This window comes from Notothenia coriiceps, unplaced genomic scaffold (genome assembly GCF_000735185.1).
Source record: "Notothenia coriiceps isolate Sejong01 unplaced genomic scaffold, NC01 NC01_scaffold00011613, whole genome shotgun sequence".
NCBI lineage: Eukaryota > Metazoa > Chordata > Actinopteri > Perciformes > Nototheniidae > Notothenia > Notothenia coriiceps.
The window spans coordinates 90,832-110,976 of record NW_011344314.1 but is presented as its reverse complement, the minus strand read 5'-3'; the positions used below and the strand labels follow the sequence as shown (position 1 = coordinate 110,976).

At 39.5% G+C, this 20,145-nt stretch overlaps 4 protein-coding genes across 6 annotated transcripts in view; all 4 read left to right on the top strand.

Moving 5' to 3' along the window:
- Window positions 1–887: 887 nt before the first annotated feature.
- Window positions 888–3,866, top strand: rpl26 (ribosomal protein L26). The gene is made up of 4 exons (XM_010772793.1): window positions 888–963; window positions 1,619–1,790; window positions 1,877–2,017; window positions 3,693–3,866. The coding sequence occupies exons 2-4, from the start codon at window positions 1,623–1,625 to the stop codon at window positions 3,819–3,821; spliced, it is 438 nt and encodes a 145-aa protein (XP_010771095.1). The 5' UTR covers window positions 888–963; window positions 1,619–1,622; the 3' UTR covers window positions 3,822–3,866.
- A 1,092-nt stretch (window positions 3,867–4,958) lies between these two features.
- On the top strand, window positions 4,959–7,237 carry atp6v0e1 (ATPase H+ transporting V0 subunit e1). Of its 3 annotated transcripts, none has more exons than XM_010772791.1 (4): window positions 4,959–5,293; window positions 5,800–5,847; window positions 6,584–6,708; window positions 6,864–7,237. In XM_010772791.1, exons 1-3 carry the CDS (start codon window positions 5,190–5,192, stop codon window positions 6,675–6,677), a joined length of 246 nt encoding a protein of 81 aa, XP_010771093.1. In that variant the 5' UTR covers window positions 4,959–5,189; the 3' UTR covers window positions 6,678–6,708; window positions 6,864–7,237. The 3 variants fall into 3 exon arrangements, 2 of the variants coding, with proteins under 2 accessions (XP_010771093.1, XP_010771094.1); XR_798504.1 differs by having other exon boundaries at window positions 5,065–5,293; window positions 6,584–6,731; window positions 6,861–7,237; XM_010772792.1 differs by having other exon boundaries at window positions 5,065–5,293; window positions 6,861–7,237.
- A 346-nt stretch (window positions 7,238–7,583) lies between these two features.
- Window positions 7,584–9,341, top strand: LOC104946891 (vesicle transport protein SEC20-like). Its single transcript, XM_010772796.1, has 5 exons — window positions 7,584–7,693; window positions 8,419–8,511; window positions 8,594–8,685; window positions 8,940–9,044; window positions 9,218–9,341. Exons 1-5 carry the CDS (start codon window positions 7,613–7,615, stop codon window positions 9,339–9,341), a joined length of 495 nt encoding a protein of 164 aa, XP_010771098.1. The 5' UTR covers window positions 7,584–7,612.
- Window positions 9,342–17,085: 7,744 nt separating this feature from the next.
- The window catches only part of ppp2r2ba (protein phosphatase 2, regulatory subunit B, beta a), a 19,124-nt gene continuing 16,064 nt past the window's right edge, over window positions 17,086–20,145 (top strand). Inside the window, exon 1 of the mRNA XM_010772789.1 lies at window positions 17,086–17,984. Within this exon, the coding sequence (XP_010771091.1) occupies window positions 17,915–17,984 (70 nt within the window). The 5' untranslated portion in view covers window positions 17,086–17,914. The remainder of the gene's footprint in view (window positions 17,985–20,145) is intronic.

Genomic DNA, 20,145 nt, shown 5'->3' with positions numbered 1-20,145 from the left:
ATGACAGCATCACTTTTCGCAGGCAGACAGCGCAGGCAGGCGTCAGCAGGCTCCGGTAAAACTGCGCGCCGCCCGGGGAACAAACAGCCGCACAATGTCACCGCACCTCCGCTTCCGTGTTGGTAGTTCAGTCCGAGTTGTTTGAGTGAGAGCCGGACAGGGGGTCGTGTCTCTCCTCACAGATGGGAGGTCAATGTAGCCTATGTGTGGTCTGCCGGTGTAAACATCCCCACCCCCTCGTGTTAGTCAGCTTATTGGAGGAACACAAGTAATTACAGGGATGGTCCGGAATGGTCATGGTGTTCCCACGATGTTACCATATGATTCATGGAGGCTACTAAGTTAAATCTAAGCCCCCAAACATTGATGGTGTCACAATGATAGAGGTTATATTTGTGTTGTATCCCAGTATCATGGTTGATTTTAAGTAGGGGGGGATTAAAACAGCACAGTGTGTGATAATGACCATTGGCTCAAACTTGATGAATCATGTGCAAAACTTCCAACTGCTGACCAGGTTATTGTTCAATTGGATTTGGCGCCATCTTGTGGCACTATTTAATATTGACAGCAAATGAGAGTTACAGTCGTGTTACAGTCTATGGTTACAGTACAATGATGAACATATAATATAAAACCAGTAAAGGGGATTTGGAATTTATTTTTGGCAAAATAATATTAATAAACAGTAGCTTGTTTATTTTCCAATAATGCAGGATTATGAAAATCCTAAAAGTCTAATAAACATACAGCTTTACATTTTAAAGCTGTAAGAACTACACATAACAGTTATAATAATAATATTATAATGTTCTGTTGATTTATAATTTGATAACTGTGGCAGTTTTTCACATGTTTTTTCCCCATATATATGAACTCTCGCGAGACTTGAGTGTGAACTAAGGCCAGCGGAAGTACTGTGCGAGTCTCTTTTCCGCCGGCCATAGAGGAGCAAACGGCAGGGTAAGATTTCCTTGCAGATACTTTCAATAGTAATCACTATCCATCCTGCCTTTATTCTCGTTGTGTGTCCCTATAAACGTCTAAACACAATTTTAACATAATCCAAATCAAAATAATGCCAATATTGAACCCAGATTGATTATTTATTGTTAGTAAAAAACCTATCAGGTTTTGGTGTCCCTGCTAGGTCCCTCAGTATCCGCATGTCGGCTACAGCTAGTGAAGGTGGTTGATTTCTGGTACTTGCGATGAATATTCCGCCTCTTTTACAGTTAACCGCTTTTCATTTAGTCTGTAAAACACTCGGTAATATAACTTTGTTACTGTTGGCACAGAAATACGCTTGCTCTACTCTGTTTAATGTTATGCTAACCTAGTAGCTTTATAGCTTAGCATACGGCTCTGAAGGCAGATTGTAGCCTAGCCTTCTATCTAGCTGTTTTAAAACCGGGAAGGTGTTACGTGTTTCTGCTAACCTTTTTTGCAACGTTAATTTCATTGTAAAATGGTTGATGTGTAGAGAAAATAGCTTCTCGTAGTACTGCAAGTTGGAAACAAGCAATTATATCAGTGCATGCTTACAGGAGTCATGCTTTCATCAGTTGAGACATTTTAAACTGGATAATAACCTTTTTCATGTCTCGTTTGCTTACAGCATCATGAAGCTCAATCCATTTGTAACCTCCTCCCGCCGCAAGAACCGCAAGAGGCATTTCAATGCCCCCTCACACATCAGGAGGAAGATTATGTCTTCCCCACTGTCCAAGGAGCTCCGCCAGAAGTACAACGTGAGGTCCATGCCCATCCGCAAAGATGACGAAGTCCAGGTATTGTAGTTACAATTGCTTAATGTTTTCATCATTGCCATATAAAGTGTAAGGCTTTTGCTTGACATAGTTGTTCATGTTTACAGGTTGTCCGTGGACACTACAAAGGTCAGCAGATTGGCAAAGTAGTGCAGGTCTACAGGAAAAAGTATGTCATCTACATCGAGCGTGTGCAGAGAGAGAAGGCCAACGGAACCACAGTCCATGTCGGTATCCACCCGAGCAAGGTGAGAAAGTCCACTATATCCTCAAATTGGTTTGCTGCCTTCAGTGGCAAAAAAGAAAGTGTAATTGGCATTGTTCAAAGTTGTAACCTACACCTTAGAGAGACTCAAACTGTTCATTAGCTGGGTGTTGACACTGAATTTGTGTTCTTTTCCCCCTTTTTTTAATGTGAAATGTAAGTGCCACACAAATTATGTTCAAGAAGATTCCTTGTTGAGGAAAAACTTTTGTTGTGTTCCTGAAGTACAAGACAAATGTCCCTTTTTTTTATCAGTAATTGTACGAGTATCCTTGCAAGCACTCTAAAAAAGAGGTAGATCTACAGAGAAGCACTTGACTGTTTGATGACACACTATTGTGTTCTATGTTAGAATGAAAGGTCTGGACAACAGTTGATTTGATTGTTTTACTCAAAAAAGGTAAACCGGCTTAAAACTGTCAAAGAAACACTAATCCGATTTACATTCTGTAATCATTGACAATGTAGGAAGCGGTGTGGCTGGATTGAATGACATTTTATTCTTTCTGTTTACCAACCACTTTTTACATTTATCACTTATTTCGGGGCTTTAAAGTTCAAAGTTAAGCTTGAAAGAAAATACATCATAGAGGGCTATACTTCAAAGTACATTTCTTTTATTGTAACTGGAAAGAATATTGTTCCTAATATTTAGATTTTCAGTTTCACACCTTGTTAACAAGATGACAATGACATTTGACCGTGTTGGAAAGTAGGCAATATGAAAAAAACACTATTCTACCAACATTCAAATTCACTGTAGTTTCAGTGACTGAAAAGTTTCACAACATCTTGCTTTGTATTTTTTTTTAAATGTAGTGCTACAAAGATGATACTACCGATGTATGGTACATTAAAGCAATAGTAATGTTGTATGCCTGTATCCTTAGATTGTACGGCTTTTCTGAATAGTTTTGCTCATTTATTCAAATGCAATTATCACAGCAGTTTTAGCGTCCTGGTATTTTACATGTTGGCTCACTCACAGCTATGGCTTACACAGACCCTTAAACAGGCAGCAGACCTGCCATTGCTCATTTGTCCTTTTCTTATTTACTGGGCTGCAGTTGCCTTTTCGTTTTCACCCCACCACAACGATTTTTTTTTAATGTATTAGTTCATCCCCATACTGGCAAAATGCTGTGTTGTAGCAAATTCTCAAACATGTTGAAAAAAGGACAAATTCAAGGAATGACAACAGAGGATTTCAGTTCAAATATAAGTCATCTAGTAAGCCATACTGTTTAACCAGCATGCAATACTTACAGAGTGCTTGAATTCAAAAGAAGTTAAATGCACTCATTACGCTTAAACTGTTATCTTGTGCTCTCTTACAATTGAGAAAAATGTATCAGAGAGAGCTTCACAGTGGGCCTTTACTTTGAAGCACTGAACTGTGAATTATAAATACAGACATTTGATGCACATCATGTTTGGCTTTATAAGAAATGTGGTGCCGGTCATGTTCTATCCATGTGTCTGTTGTGGAACTTATATGTACACTTGTAAATAGTATTTTTATTAAAACGGTTTTGGACATACTTTCATTCCGTAAGTAGTTGTGACACCAGATTATTTTCAGACATGCCCTACTATGATTGGCATCACTTGCTTATTCCATGATTGTTTACCAACCCGTTTTTATTTTTCCTTTACAGGTGGTCATCACCAGGCTAAAGCTGGACAAGGACCGCAAGAAGATCCTGGAGCGCAAGGCCAAGTCTCGCGCCGATGGAAAGGAGAAGGGCAAATACAAGGAGGAGACCATTGAGAAAATGCAGGAGTAAAAAATACTTTTTGCTTTCAATAAAAAAATGTATAAATGGACCATATGCTGTCTGTCGTGTGTTGTTTGATTATGTAGGTGAGTTGTTTTGTCTTTGCAATCATTATGTATTGTCTACATTAGGGAATCTTGGTCAAATATGACCTGCCTTATTTGAGGTACACAATGCATCCCTTTTCAGAAGATAATTAGGTAATTGTCATGTCTGTACAGATCCCACCAAACTCTTGAATATTCATTTTGTGTCCACTAAAAGTGAGTCTTTCAGCATCTAGGAATCCAAGGTCATTAAGAATTAGTGCTGACAGATGTTTGCTATCTGGAGGAACTCGTTTTGAATACAGATACATTTTTTTCTTTTGAGTAATGCACATACAATAAAATACAGATATTTATGGGCTCTGTCTTATTTTGATTTCTTATCCTTGACGGATATAAAGACGTCTACCCATTTGATTGGATTTTTTGAAATTGGATTAAGTCTTTTAGAACCTGGCAATTATGCAAATTATGAGTGGAATGTTACTGTAAGTTTCATAAATTGTCTTGTGGAGGTTAGATTTCTCAATATTTAGGGTCAGACTCTAAAATGAACATTACATGAGTAACCTGAAAAGTATTTATTTAACCCACGCACCACACACAGTTATTGCCAAGGGGAAGGGTAGCAATAAATGCAGAACATTTTCTCTTTTCCAAAAGATTCAAAGATTAATTGAACAGTTTAAAAATGTTTACCAATCTCTAAACTGCAATAATTAAAGGAGTGAACTGATTTTTTTTTAAAAAGGCCAAATTGGTCGTTTCTCCAAATGTAAAGATATATATTTGTTCTCATTGTTTCATACAAGGCGAAGACTCACGTACTTCTCTGGTCAGTCGTCATGCTCTTTATTTTAAAACATGTCATACCAATAGCACACATTAAATACAAATAATCAAGGGCCAGTTAACTATCATTTATATAATATGAATTGCTGATCAGTCTAGATAACACTTGACAAATCAGTTTTGAAAATATTTGTAAATTCAGTTAACATAGATTATATCAATGATTTGTTGATCAAAATGACGTATTCCAACCTATACACAGTCTATGATTCCAACTCCTTAAATGTAACAATATGCTGCTTTTCTTTGTCTCATGTTTTATATGCCAAAGTGGTCATTGCCTCATCTTCTCAGGAGGTTTGCAGATTAATTTTGTACATATTAATGTTTCATACACTAAATGCTAGACTGTTCCCTCCCTCTTGTTGGTGGTCATGTGATACGTGCTGCCTGTGGATCCTGTCTGCCAGCTGCACAGCACTGAAGTTGTCAAAAGTTTGTACAACTGAGATATCCTTGGTTTTCAAGAAACCCCACCATGGCAGAAATGGGTTTTGTGATCGCCATGTCAGTGATGACTCTGTTTTGGGGCATTATCGGAGGAGTAGTGCCGTGGTTCATCCCCAAAGGACCAAACAGAGGGTGAGTTTGTTAGCTTACCTTTAGCTTCCTATTGGCTACACAGCCAGCTAAGGGAAGTGTTACTTTATGTTATCCCGTGACTCTCATTTGTTACAAGTACACTGTATTATGTAGCGACACTTTAAAAAAGTTTCTCAAAGTTACTTGAACAACTAAAACATGTAAACCTTGTGGGGAAACTTTGTTTGCCAAAGTAAAAGTTAGTGTTAGCTAACTAAGCTACAGCCCCTCTTGTGTTAGTCAGTACTTCCCACTTTTTTTTAAAAATATTGATGTTATTGACATATCGCTGGAATACATTTCAATTGTGTATTTTTATATATTTAAAGACCGAACTCAAGGGCAATGTACTTCATCTCTGGAAAATATGCCTGATTGAACTTCCTCTATTTGCCTGTTTGTCACTTGCATCACGAGATCACGCTATGTTAAAAGTATGTGATGTTTTTTTACATTAATGCAGTATTAGATGCTTACCTCTTACATATTTTCTCAAATTTCCACAGAGTGATAGTCACAATGCTGGTGTTAACTGCTGTTTGCTGTTACCTGTTGTAAGTATTATCATCATTAAAGAAATGTACAAATAAATTAAAATGTTGTTTTCTGTGCTTTAAAACCGGTATATGTTAAGACCATGTCATGCATTCATGAACCAATAGCACAAATTGAATCAAAAAGTTAACGGTCAGTAATAATCACGTATAAAGCAAACATATTGTTATGATCAGTTGATTTGAATAATTCATGTAATTTTTGGATTAAAATGATTTATTCAATATATTCCTCATACTCCTTAAATGTAACAATATGCACCTTTTCGTTTTCTGATGTCTTATTGAATTACTATGGAGTATGCACTGTTGAAGGTTTTTCCTTTGCCTCTATGTGTAATGAGCAGTTTCAATATTTGTTCACGTCACTATTTTGTGGCTTTTAAAAATGTACATTATAAATAATAGATCAGAGTGCCACTGTTCTACCACTGGACGTTTATGTGTATAGTATTACTGTCTTGTGATATATTATTTATATTCACAATGAGTTGAAGTGTGCTCATGTTACATGTAAAATATGCAAAATAACTCCATAGAGACAGGTGAAGTTAATTTATGAAAGCCCTCAATTTGATAATCCTTAAAACTGAATCTTTTATAGTGAAAATGATTGGCCTGAATTCAGAATTACCTTTTGTAACACAATAGGAAACACAATAACTTTTTTTTATTTGCCTTTTTAAGTAGTTTTGTATTGACACATTTGATTTTAATACCCTTTTTTTCTCATCAGCTGGTTGATAGCAATTCTGGCCCAGCTGAACCCACTTTTTGGGCCATCTCTGTCCACTGACGTCATCTGGTACCTGAACTATCACTGGGCTTAATGTATTCTTAAAGGATTCCCGAATCATGCAGGTACACTTCCTCCTCTGAAAAAAGTAAATTATAGAACCTACCTTTTATTGTGTACCTTTTATGCAGCTCATACTGTACTTATATAGTAGCCTATAACTCATTTATATTATTGCCATGCTTGTTTTTTTAACTGTTCTTTTTACTTTTGCCAGCAGGGGAGGACCTGATTCTGCTGCATACCAATGGACGTTTGCTTCTCACCTCATGCTGAGATCATTCCTTCTAAACTCAGACCCCTGTTTGATATACAGAGTGATGCCCACACTTGCGCCTTGTGTAAAAATAATTCCCAAAGGACTTCTGAGAGATCTCACTGAATGTGCTTTACTTTAAATTGAAACAACATTCTCTTGTTGTCCGGTGTATATGTTATGTATATCGTGTTTATTGTTAATATGAATGACCTGTCTTTAAATAGTGAAGTGGAGTATTTGATGTGTGTTCGATTGCTTTTGTCTGATAATATTAGTGATGGATGTAATCCATACGATAGTCGTTAATAAACAAAAAATACACCATTGCTCTGTCACTTTGTATTTTGTTTTTACTCATTTATTACTTTCTAGCCTAAAGTGTTGATATTTCTGACACATGTTTTTGTCAATGTAATTTTAGATTCTCCTTGTTATGTTGACACATCGTGATACATTTTAGTGTAGGCTACATGTTAATGACTGTAGAACGTTCTTAAGGCTATTTGTTTATTTCAGTGAATTTTGTCTTTGCAGACCATATATATCAGTAATGTAAATACTTTAAATATAGTATAACACCATATTTGTATTGTATACATTCTGTTTTTTAATATCGTACGAGGTCTGTTCTGTTCATTTGAATGGGCGACCTTCGACCATCAAAACAGACTTCCGGTTTTTCCGTAGCTGCGAGCCGGCTAGTTGGCAACATGGCGTCCTCAGATGTCCACGTCCGAATTTGTGAACAAGAAATACTCAAATATGACCTGGAAATCAAAGCTCTCATCCAGGTGCGAGTATTTATTTGATAAGATTACATAGCACTATGTGAAGACATGGTGCTTTTGAAGCTTGTCATGTAAGTGAACCGTGTGATAGCAGAATGCTAAATGAAGTGTTTCCAGCTCGAGACAGCCGGTGTACTGACAGCTCGAGACAAGCTGCAGCTACCGGTGGATTACACATGATTTTACCTTTCTCTTTAATGCGTCATATTTCCTTATATGTAAGGGTATTATATGAAATGTGAAAACGCGACTATCAAGAACTTATATTGGCTATTGTCAAAGGTAACGTTGGCTTATTCTGTCATATATAAATTATTCATGTTGAAGCTGATTTACAGTAGGATGCACCTGCTTTACAAAAAGACCAATCTTAACTGAGTTTGGGTTAGCTTTCTCTCACACATTTGAGTGGACCTATATTTGTAATTTAGTTTCCACTGATTGCTTTTTTAAATGTGTAAAGGAAACCCATTCAAATAGTTGGATAATTCATTGTTGAAGTCACTTACCATATGCACAATTATAATATTCATGTGTCACTATTTTCACGCTTAGGAATAATTGACAGACCAATAGATATATGACAGACAGTCTAAGATCATCTTTAGAAAACCACTCAAACAGCCCTCATTCTCCAGCAGTGTTTGGAGTGCTTTTACAGTCAAATGAGAGTTTATACCAGTAAACCTATGCATGTTATTCTCATCCTTGTTTTGATACCTCACCAGGACCTCAATGAGTGCCAAGGCCCTGAAAGTAAGCTGACAGAACTGAACGCAGACGTGAAAAAGAGTTTCCACAATCTCAGGTTGCGGATTCAGGTAAGAAACTATTTGAAGCTGCACATCAACTACTTGCACTTGGTAGTATCATAATAGAGGGCTTTTTTTGTTTCTTTGACAGGATTTTGAGCAGATGGCCATGGAGCAGGACAAAGAGTCGGAGAAGCAGGCTTTGAATAGTCAGGTGGAGGGACACAGAAAACAGATGCTGAGGTAATAATACTGAATGTGTGTCCTCTTGGTTATTTGCGTCATTTTGGATTAAAGCATCAGCTAAATGTAATTAAATGTCTGTATATTTAAAAAATCTAACATTCTGTGGATTGTATTATTGTGAACTGCTGTGTTTCTTGTCACATTTGTGTGTTGATAATGCAGCTAACCTGGAGGAAAACGGTCATGTGATTATTATATTTTCTAATTACACTTGTGGTTATTAAACTTTGTGTTTGTGACTATGTTCACAGTAACCAGACAGGTTGGAGGAAAGCCAACTTGGCCAGCAAACTGTCTATAGACAAAATGGAGAAGCAGGCGCTTCTTTATGGAGCAGATAGTGCTGTGAGGGAGAGGTGAGCCAACAGTGTGTAATGTTTCTTAAAGAGACGACTGGCACTCAGCTTTATGTCTATTTTTGTTGAAGATACACAATTCTCTCAGTCTTGTAATAAATAAATACATCATTCTTATCTTTGTAGTCCTTTTTGAGTATACATTCAAATAATGGTTTTATTCTATTTCTCAGGAAGATGACCAAAGAAGGCTTGGCCCAGACAACCAGCGACATCACAGAGAATCTCATGAGCATCAGCCGGATGATGGCGCAGCAGGTCCAGCAGAGCGAGGAGACCATGACCTCGCTGGGTTAGTGAAGACAAACACAATATAGAATTATCATTTTTATACCAAGGGCATCTACCAGTTACTTAAAATTTGATTGTTTTGTTGAACTTGTTTAAATCATACTTTGAAGGCTTTAAAGGGGAGCAGCTGCCACCACTGTGTTACATACATACATTACCCTTGGGTAAAAAACGTTACTATATCCTTTTGAAAGACTTGAAAGGAAGTTGAATCTTCATAGCAATTTGAGTCTTTATCTTGAGTAATATTCATAACATTTCAAAATGTTAACCATTTAAATGCCAGTCTGTTATTTTTTACAACAACAAACCTCCTCTAAACCTTTGTTATTTTATTTTTATTAAATGCTAGGGGAACTTTGTTTTCCACAGGCTGGGTTATGTCAATGATAAGCAGTATCATTGATTTTGATGCATGGCATTAAATCAGAATCAGAATACCTTTATTCGTCCCACAGAGGGGAAATTTACATTTGTTCCAGCAGAAAAAGAGCCAAAGACAGCTTAATGTTGACAAGAAGTATGCATAAAAAAATTGAAAAAATAAATATTAAAAATGAAAAAGAAAAAAGAATTACACAATTGAGACTGCCAAGGCACACNAGCCTTCCATCTGTGCACAAAGGCTCTAAGGAAGTGGCAGATTTTTTCCGTCATTTTGGAGAAACCAGCTCGAGTGCGCTAGAATTTGAAAGTACACAATCGGAAAAAATCTGCCACTTCCTTAGAGCCTTTGTGCACAGATGGAAGGCTGGCAGGCAGGTAGGCCATCCAGTTATTTTAGCCGGGCCGGGTAAAATGATTGGTCGTGCTTTTTACAGCGCTACGGCTTCCACAGATGAAATCTTTTTATGGATTCAAAGCACTTAAGATATTCATTGCTATCGGGATGTTAAGAGCATTCCATGGAATATAACAAAAAGTGTATCTCGAGCCGGTTTCTCAAACGTACCTACCCCACCTTTAATGAAACTCCTCCCCCACATCTTGCTGGTACATTCTTGAATAAATTAACAATCGTTTTGAAATGTGAAAATGGTGAGAAAGGCCCATTGCATTTTACCCAAAACCAGGGCAACATCTCAGTTTATTTAATGTCAGCAGTCATCAAATTAGTTAAACGTATTATCATTGAAGACTAAGAAACCAAACCAGCTAGTATTCCCATTTAAGAGGCTGGATCACAAAAAAATATTTGCTCTTCTGTTGGCCTCGCTGGAAAGGTTGATTTTTTGAAGGTCTATTTTAGTCCAGACTGAAATAATAAAAAATACATTTGATGGATTACCTTAAAATCTTGGTAAAAGGGACCAGTTTGTGATTTTTGGAATGCCATGACATTTGGTATCTTAATACACGTTTTTCCTCTAGTGCTATCATAGGGTCAAAACACATTTGATCATACTTTGGTTGATGACCGAAACAATAGCAGAACTAATGGCATTCCCATCAGCCTCAGCTGTGCTGCCAAAAGTTAGCATGCTAACCTATTAAATTAAAGTTGTGAAAATTATGTCTGTTAAATATCAGCTTGTTAGCATTTGATTGTGAGCATGTTAGCTTGTTAACGTTAGCATTTAGCTCAAAGCACTTCTATGTCTAAGTACATCCATATAAAGCTACGAGAATGTCTGGCGACTCTTCGGGTTGTTGCTTTTTAAAGTTATTTTAAATTGATGTTATGTCGGATAATGAAGTATAGGCTAAAAAATAATGGATACAATCTTAACGTTTCAGCTTTGCTATTATGATGATTTCATGTTGATTTTATGATGATCCTTCATTATGATGACAGTCCTAACCAATATCTACAATCAAAGACAATGTCAAGTCTCTTCAGGCATCACATTTGAATTGATATCGTTACTGGTGGAATGGGTCCATTGACACTGAAAGTGACATTTAATGAGTTTCTGTCTGAGATATCACAACCAAATTGGTTTTATTTAAATGTAGTGCTTACAGCTAATTGGAACATCTCTTAAATCGCAGGACAATTATAATGGGGCGCTGTTATAGTATTATAGGAGTTTTCCATTATTTTATTGAATCGTTCATATGTCAATGAATCAGCTCCAGTATTGGTCCCTAGATGATGTCATCAAAACATGTATCCCCCGAGCTGTGCTATATGATACAATATCACACATGAATTAAGTATTTTATGTGGATTCTCCCATTAACCCATTTCTGTTAGCCTCAGCGTCTGCTCTTTGAATAGCCGTCTGTGGTCCTAAACATAATCTCTGCATGGATCCTCATCCTGGTCCTGTATGGGAGGTGCCTCATTCACTAACCTGCTTAACCTACTTTCTACTTGCCGGTCTTTCATCTGCCCGCAGAGAGGAAAGTGCTGTAGGATATATATAGAATACTTAACACGTACACAGTGTTCGTCCAAGCTTTTCCGGGCAGCATGGATGGTTCCGTGCTTTGTTGTATTTCTGTATCCTTAGTTCCTTACCCTTAATGCACCACTGATCATTTCCCTAATGAAAACCACGTTGCTCCCAACATGAACTCCTCATGTTCAGCCCATTAACCCAACTGGTAGAAAACGTGTTGGGACGCGCTTGAACCTTCATTGAGATGAATATGACCAAAATAATGACATTTTAAGATCTTAATTGTCCAATTATGTAGACAGCTGTTGTGCTGCATTGCAATGCCAGTTCAATTGCAGTTTCCTAGCAACCGGAATGGTACAATGCAATGATTTTCTGTTAAGTGGCACCATTTCCTCTCAGCGTGACTACACTGTATGTTCCCAAAACAAATATAAATGCGCAATGTGTGAATGCTTCCTTGCCTTAAGGCCACTTTTGCATTACTGCTTATACCATTTTAATACATTTAAATGTTCGTGTTTTGTGTAAGGATACCTGCTAATGTAGACATCCATATTGGTCATGACTCATGTGTGAATCCGTATTCCCATGAGGTATTTCACAGCATATGAAAAAGCTGTGTCGCTGCAAACAAAATGATTTCAGTTGATTAATGTTCATCCAAAATGCACCGTCCTGAGCTAATCATTGTACATGCATTCTTTTCAATTAATTCATTATCAAGGGAGCTACAGAGAGGGGGGGAAGGCTGGGGGGAGGGGAAAGGAGAGTCAGGGGGGGAAACAGAAAATCCAATCGAGCTGGTCTGAAGTCTCGGAGCAATGGAGCATTAGTCTCATCCTGATGTAATTGGAATGACACCAAGAGTAAAGCCCGCTGATTTAGGGACAGCCTCTAGGCTTGATTTAATGCCCTCTACCAAAACTATACATCCATCTTTTTATCTTTCTCTCCTTCCCTCTCCCAGGCCCTCCGTTCTCCTCCGTGTTCCTCCCCCACCCTGTCTCGCGCTTTCTCCGTTCACCAGTTACTGCCATGCATCTCCATCTGTACTCCATTAAACAGAACAGTATCTGCATTTTATCACATTTCAACCAAGGCGGTTATAAACTCCCTCGGAGCGTGTGTTTCCAGCCTTTTACTTAGTCCTTTGGCTTTTACACACTTGAATGGCTGTGTTTTACTCTCACAGAGGTTGCGCTTTATTACTGAATAAATATCTCCAGAGAAGAAAGCGTAAAGAAAAGGCCGGCTAAGCAGGTGTATCAGGCCAGGGTGCTGCGTCCCGGGGGTTTCTGCTGCTCAGTCCCCTGACAGATGGACGGCCAGGGCAATCCTATTACCCTACATGTGTTTAGCTCCTCTTAATGCCATGGTGGGATGCATGGCTAATGGAAGGCAATGAATGTTTGGAGTGAAAAAAAATCTTATGTTACTGAATCATCCCTATTTGTTTAATAACTTTGAGGGGATCTAAAACTAGTGAAACGGCATTGAAAATGATAACCATGACAACTTTGTAGCTCAGTTAGTGCGCTCTGACACAGCTCGTCTCACTGAGCGATGTCATATTAATCAGCTCAGCCACTAAATAGGCTTTGCTGTATATATTTCACATCAGGGATTTCATCCACCCTTGTCCAGCAAATTGACTTTTAAAAAGTGTCATCACTGCTACCAACCTTCTGGAGTCATATTTGTGAGTATCACAGAGTGGAGATAATAATATATCATGTCTGAATGAGACATTTAGTGCCCCTATAATAAAGCTGGAAATAAAGGGGGCAAAGGTCAGCCTCAGGTTGAATCTTAATACTGACTTTCACCCTTCTGTTCCTGTGTTCTTTACTCACACTCATCCACAATTGCATCATGCATTATGGCTGTATATGTCATGCAATAATATGGATGTGTTTACCCTCAGAGATTTGTATTTAACCATTGTGGGCAATATTATAAATCAATTAGCAGCAATGTTTTATGGCAATATAGATTATTAAGCCATGATAGCGGCTCTTTGGGTGGCAAGAATGTCCTGACTGGAATATCTAGACAACTATTGTATGCATTGGCATATCATTGTTTATAAAGATGTTCCTCTTTTTAACTTTAATTACCCTTTATTTATTTTTCTTGCACTTTCTTTGGGTTGATGTTTTTTAAATGTCTGGACAACTATTGAATGGATTCCCATATCATTTGGTAAACACAACCATTAGCTCTTTTGTAGAAATGGTAATAACTTTGCTAAACCCTTGACAGCTATCGTTAGGTCAAACTGTTGGTCTGACCAAATATCAGCAAAACAAATAACCATCCAAAATCAATAAATGTTAGCTTTATAACATGCTTAGATGGTGAAAACTGTTAACAGGTTACCTTCTGAACATCAGTATGCTAGCATTGTCTTTTTTTAGCATTTTGCAGTGCTAGCGTCCGCATCTTTATCATAGCATGGCTTTGTCAAAGTGTAGCCAGTACAGCCTACAGAGCGGCTAGACTGGCTGTAACTCGCAGATAGTCTTGCAATATGATTTTTCCATCAATGTGATGTTGAAAAAACATTTCAGGCATTTAATTGTATTAAACTGGATTAGCCAAAACCAAATATTCCTGTTCTTATTTAATCCATAATCCATCCATAAACAGGAACAAAAATATGAAACGTTATACTTAAATAAATCCTATATCGATATTGCAAGCCGACTCCATTCTGAAGACTCTGTGAAATGTACTGCAGAAGACATACTGTACGGCTTTGTGACCCGCTATTGAAAATCAAGCATGCATTCAGAGGAACCCATCAGTTACACACCAAATACACTTTTTTTTGGGCAATCTTAGTGGCATATCTTGTGTTTGAAAGTATTTGATGCAGATTTTGGATTGATTTGCACAAGATTTCACTCATTTATCTTCAAGGCATTGCAGATGTAATTATTTGACTGTTTTGAGGGAAATCAGTGCACAATTGAATCACTGTCTACCGGTCAATTAGATTAACTGCACCATGATATATTTTCCACCTCTCGTGTTAAGATATTTTTCCTATATATTATTAACAATATGGCTCTCTAATATATTTTGTATTGATCTATCTTAATCTCATATTTGTTGGATTAACTGGATGAAAGTAATCAATATTATACCCTATTTAAACCAGACCTTATGCAGTGGTCAATATACCATCGACTGCAGTATTGAGGGCTTTGAGGGATTTGCAGTGAAGGTGAAGTATAACTCTACTGTGTGGTCAAATATCTATACTGTGTGAATGTATATACTGCTTGGTATGCAGGCAGCGTTGTTGCCGCCTGTAGCCCAACCAACAACGGCATCCCCAGGTCAAGCAATTACCACACATCAAGGAAAGCAATTGGGCATGACTAAAATATCATTGCCATGTGATCGTGTCCCTATGTTCGGGCTGCTGTAGCCTAATTTAACCCACTTTGTCCATACGACAGAGGAGAATTGAGGACACGCTCTCCAATCCTGGTGGCCCCCCGAGCATTTCCTGCAAGTCTGACACGCAGCAGCTGGGCCGTAGACGCGCCGTCACCGGTCTCCTACCCAGCGGAGTGAGAGATGGGATGTAATGAGCGAGAGAAGTGAGCCAGCAGAGGAGAACAAGTGGCTGGAGGTAGAGGAAGGGAGCAATAGGCTACATGAGCCATTGGGTGCACAAACTTGAGGCATTTCGAGTAAAGGATCTCAGACTAAAATCGATCCTGGGATCACTTGAAGGTTACATGACAGCATCAATTTAAGAGTCGTACTGGTTTCCAGTCAGGGTTGTTGCTTTCCATCTGCACAGGAGCCAGTGTGGTCACATTCGGACTTGATAGGGGGGGGTTAAGGGGGAGAAGATTGGCATATATGAACCAGGAATGGGAGAGGCAAGGAGCGAGATGGTGAATGTTATTAGAGCGGCAGCATTGATCCCAGGCTCTGGCTCCGAGCAGCATTCAACACTCATTATACAGTCAAATATCTCGGTGCCTTTAACTGCCAACCCTGCCCTTCATCTGTCTGTCTCTCCTCCTCATAACCCCCCACCCCCACCCCCTTAGCCTCCCAACAAAATCTGACAAACCTGAACCTCTCATCCATGCGGCTTCATTCTGCTAAACCCATTGTTTCATCGATAGCATTTCAATTTCATCCCGTCTTGCTGCTCGGCTGTAACTTAGCCGTAAGTCTTTTGTGGAAGAGGAACAATGTGTGTGTCTTTTGTCCTCGTGGAGCCTGTTTAAATATTGATAGAGATGGGAAGCATCGCTGACCACTCAGTCAGATCTGAGAGGGTCAAGGATGACAGAGTTCCTCTGCAGATTTCATTAAGGGAGCAGAGGACTGTAAATACGAAAGCATGTGAACCACGGGCCCTCACAGACGCTCCGGCAACCTTCATTATCCCCCCGCATGGATAGCGTCCTGTAATGTATTCTGATGGGGAGATGGAGGTTGGAGGGTGATGGGGTGTTAAATAGCATGTGTAGGAAGGCCCTGTTTTCCTGCCACGAGCAGTCTGCTACCCTCACAGCCAGATACCCATTAGTACAGGAGCAGAGGATTGGATGTGCAAATGGTCCCATGGATTAGAGAGTTAATGCATTTAGGAGAGGGGGCTCCACAATCTCTTTATTGCCGCTGCTGTGAGCGTGTGTGTGTGTGGGTGTGTGTGTGTGTGTGTGTGTGTGTGTGTGTGTGTGTGTGTGTGTGGAGGCTCGTGCCGGGGAGATACCCAGTCCCTTTGTGGAGCTTGAGAGATTTAGGGTAAAGTGAGTAGATAAGGGCAGCGATGCACTGCAGCCACACATCTGAGACACACACACACACACACTCACGCACACACTCACACACACACACACACACACACACACACACACACACACACACACACACACACACACACACACACACACACACACTCACACTCATCAAAGCTTACGGTTTGACCAGTCGAAGGTCTTGTTCTGTTATTAAAACTCAGCATTGAAACGAAGCTTTCCAGAAAGAGGCGCAGACGGCGGCCCTACTAATCTAATTAATCAGCGTCTGGGATTTTTCATTTTCTTCTGGCCTCTCTGTGGCTCTCCGGTCTTCTCTCTTCCTCGACTCATCCCTCTCTCTCCGTCGCGCTCCTTTTGTGTCCTTCTCTGCCCCGATTTATCTGAATCTGAACTTCACGCCCATTTCTCAAGTGTTCGGACCAAAATGTGCCTTGTCATGCGCTTCCTATAGCATTTAACTCATCTCATAAAGCATCTGTTGTGCTCTCTTGGTGAATAGCTGCACTAAGGGAAGCACATACAGTATGCTCAATCTGCTGTGATAGATGCCTCTGCAGCAAGCAAGCAGGATGAAGATGGAGGGATGGATGGCGATGCAGTGCAGGGTGTCGAGACAATAATCAAACTGTCTGATTTACACGTACATAGATGGTCATCAGAATATGATCTCTTCCTCTGTGGTGGTGTTTCCAGTGAGCGTTACATTTGCTGCTTGTGGTTTTTAAAGATGGGAGGGGCCCTCCTCGGTGGGTAATACAGCACGGCTCTGCTCTGTGCTATCCGGCACAGTGAGTCAGCTGAGGGGCCAGTGAATGAATGAGAGAAGAGACCCTGCAGGATTTTTAGGATACGGAAAGGCGAAAGGTGCAACTCTGGAAGCTGAGAGCCTGACATGGAAACGGAGAAGTGATCGGAGCAAGCTTGTTGACGCATAATCCCGCCCGCCCCGCTGGCACTGGGAGGGGGCAAATCTCGCCTGCTTAAACTCAAATCCTCCACAAGAGGTTTACGGAGTGCGCTGCTGCACCTTCAACAAGACATTTCATATATATTTTTTAACCAGCTCTACAGGCGATCTGTGGTGAATTTGATCATATTTTATTGTATTCCTGGAGAGACATAGGCCTACGTGTCACAAACGAAGGATCTAACGCGATAATATAATTGAGGTATTTAATCCAGTGTTGGAATCGGCACTGTCACTGCGTCGCGGTTGGATACGCCCTGAGGTGAGGACAGGACCTGCCCGTACATCGTCACCACCATCACGACCACCACCATCATCACAGGGATTTGATCGTGATTGTGTTGATTACACCGGAGATCTGGAGCCATGACAGCCCCCCCGCTGGTCCCACAGCCCGCCTGCTGACGGTACCGGGCATGATGGGAGCAGGTCTGCCGCGTTCAGGATCCCGAAACAGCCGATTTATCAATGGAGGAAGAGAGTGACACCCGGAAAATCAACAACAGCTTCCTTCGCGAGCATAACTATGCAACCGAAGGTATTTAAACCGATGAAAGGAAACATAATTTAATTTAAACTGCTTTACCTGCATAGGAAATAAACTGAGGCTGTTGCTAGAGGGGTGCAAATATCACATCAAACCAAAGTGACTGCATGGGAATCTCTAAGAAATTAAAATATAAATGGCCTAAGTGATCGAATAAATATAACATATCAGGCTATAGTGATGCTGTTTGTAAATGCGATTTAAAGAGCATTTAATAACCCCAACACCCTATAAACTATAGGGGAATTAAAGGAATATTCCAGTCATTTGCCATAAACATGGAGCTTGTAGCTGAGCATGAGACGATGAGGTGGCTTCCCATCATGCCTGCTATTTTAAGATGATCATCCTGACCGAGGGGAATCAGGGCTTTAATCTGTTTGGACCATGGGAAGCAATGGGATAAAGCCTCCTGTAAAGCTTTAGTCTGGAGTGTATGAAGTAAACATGTAATGCAGTTTAAAATGATTGAATTGATGGTTTATTTTTTTCATTCAATGTTCACTTATTGAAATACTTGCACAGAGAAGGGGCCCTCATTTTTAGAGGCAGTGTATTGAAATGTGGATGTCTCTTTTAAACACACAAAGCAGTTCTACCGTACATGATCATAATTGGATCTGCAAACAATAGCTTTTGTAGTCTTCAGCCTAAATGCTGCTTCTGCACGTGTGTGTGTGTGTGTGTGTGTGTGTGTGTGTGTGTGTGTGTGTGTGTGTGTGTGTGTGTGTGTGTGTGTTTCCTTCTCATTGACCACCAATCAGCCCTTCTTCTGCCTGTTATCTAATTGATGGGAAATAGTTCCCTTATGTTCCACCAATCAGCTCCACCTCTCCCCCATCTGCTTAGATCATTGATCAACATTAACCATTGATTTAAAGTGGAAATGCTTTCATTAATCTTATTACCACCTTGTTCCACATTCACTTCATTGTATTAGTCATATCGGTTATGAAAGTTAACTGCTGTGATAATATCAGTAAGCTTTAATTGCAAACTGAACATCTTTAATGTCATCCTGCAATGCTGTAATGTACATTGACTCTAAATGTATCAAATTACACATCAATTCTTATTTTTAACACATAATAACTCAAAGTATACATTTACTTCTATGTGGATGTCTATTTTATTCTCTTTAATAATGCAGTTATTTAACAAATAATTGATACCAAGGTATTGTATAGATATTTCTATATTATTTCTAATATATTATATATTAGTGCATTGAGTGGTCTTTATATTTCAGGTTGAAGTCAGTTCAAAGATAGTCCCTGGCCTGCAGTAATATATTCATTGCAATACCCATTTACAACAAGGTGTAAAATAGAACCTCTATAAAATATATATATATTTTTTTATTTAAAGGAGCATCCCGGTATTGAACAACCAAATAGAAAATCGCACAACTTATCTTCAGAATTTGATAGAATGTCATAAAGGGGTATTGGGGCTTTATATGAGTTGGTGGAGGGTGTGTGTAGCTGCAGGGAGGGTCCGAGCCACAAGAGCTTCTTCCATTTGCCACCAGTTCAGGTTACAGATGCCACTGCAGGTTGGAGGAGAGACAAAGTCAAAGCCCATAAAGCAGAGTCTCCTTCTCACCGTTTCTCCTGCTGCTTTCCTCAATGTATTTTTCCCCCCTCCATTTCAACATGGCTGATCATCATCATTTTCTCTCCTGCTCCAACAGATGATTCCCTGTCAATTCTAAACACACAGTCACTGGTTTACAGCGAGAAGAAGTGGAGTGGGGTGGGAGTGTGGGTGTGATTTGTTTGATGTGTGTGCTGAGATGAAAAACAGTAGGGGATCTTCCTTTTGCAGCTTCTTCATGTCTCAATCTGTTTCATTCATTTGATCAGGGGAACGTGCAAGAGTTACCCAGGGTGTAAAACCTGTCTCTGAAAGCAAAGCACTGTCTGGTCTGTGGCCCATCTGCGCTTTTTTTTAACAACAAACGTCTACTTTTGTTATATTTTATTGCTGTAATTTATCACTGATGGTCACACCTCATATACCATGAGTGTGTGTGTGTGTGTGTGTGTGTGTGTGTGTGTGTGTGTGTGTGTGTGTGTGTGTGTGTGTGTGTGTGTGTGTGTGTGTGTGTGTGTGTGTGTTTGTGTGTATGTGTGCCCCGTCACTCGCTCGT

Coding starts and splice junctions, on each gene's coding strand:
- rpl26 (XM_010772793.1), top strand. CDS start 1,623: ATGAAGCTCAATCCATTTGTAACCTCCTCCCGCCGCAAGAACCGCAAG. Junction 1,791..1,876: donor GCAAAGATGACGAAGTCCAG/GTATTGTAGTTA, acceptor TCATGTTTACAG/GTTGTCCGTGGACACTACAA. Junction 2,018..3,692: donor TCGGTATCCACCCGAGCAAG/GTGAGAAAGTCC, acceptor TTTCCTTTACAG/GTGGTCATCACCAGGCTAAA.
- atp6v0e1 (XM_010772791.1), top strand. CDS start 5,190: ATGGCAGAAATGGGTTTTGTGATCGCCATGTCAGTGATGACTCTGTTT. Junction 5,294..5,799: donor CCCAAAGGACCAAACAGAGG/GTGAGTTTGTTA, acceptor AAATTTCCACAG/AGTGATAGTCACAATGCTGG. Junction 5,848..6,583: donor GCTGTTTGCTGTTACCTGTT/GTAAGTATTATC, acceptor TTTTCTCATCAG/CTGGTTGATAGCAATTCTGG.
- LOC104946891 (XM_010772796.1), top strand. CDS start 7,613: ATGGCGTCCTCAGATGTCCACGTCCGAATTTGTGAACAAGAAATACTC. Junction 7,694..8,418: donor AAATCAAAGCTCTCATCCAG/GTGCGAGTATTT, acceptor ATACCTCACCAG/GACCTCAATGAGTGCCAAGG. Junction 9,045..9,217: donor GATAGTGCTGTGAGGGAGAG/GTGAGCCAACAG, acceptor TCTATTTCTCAG/GAAGATGACCAAAGAAGGCT.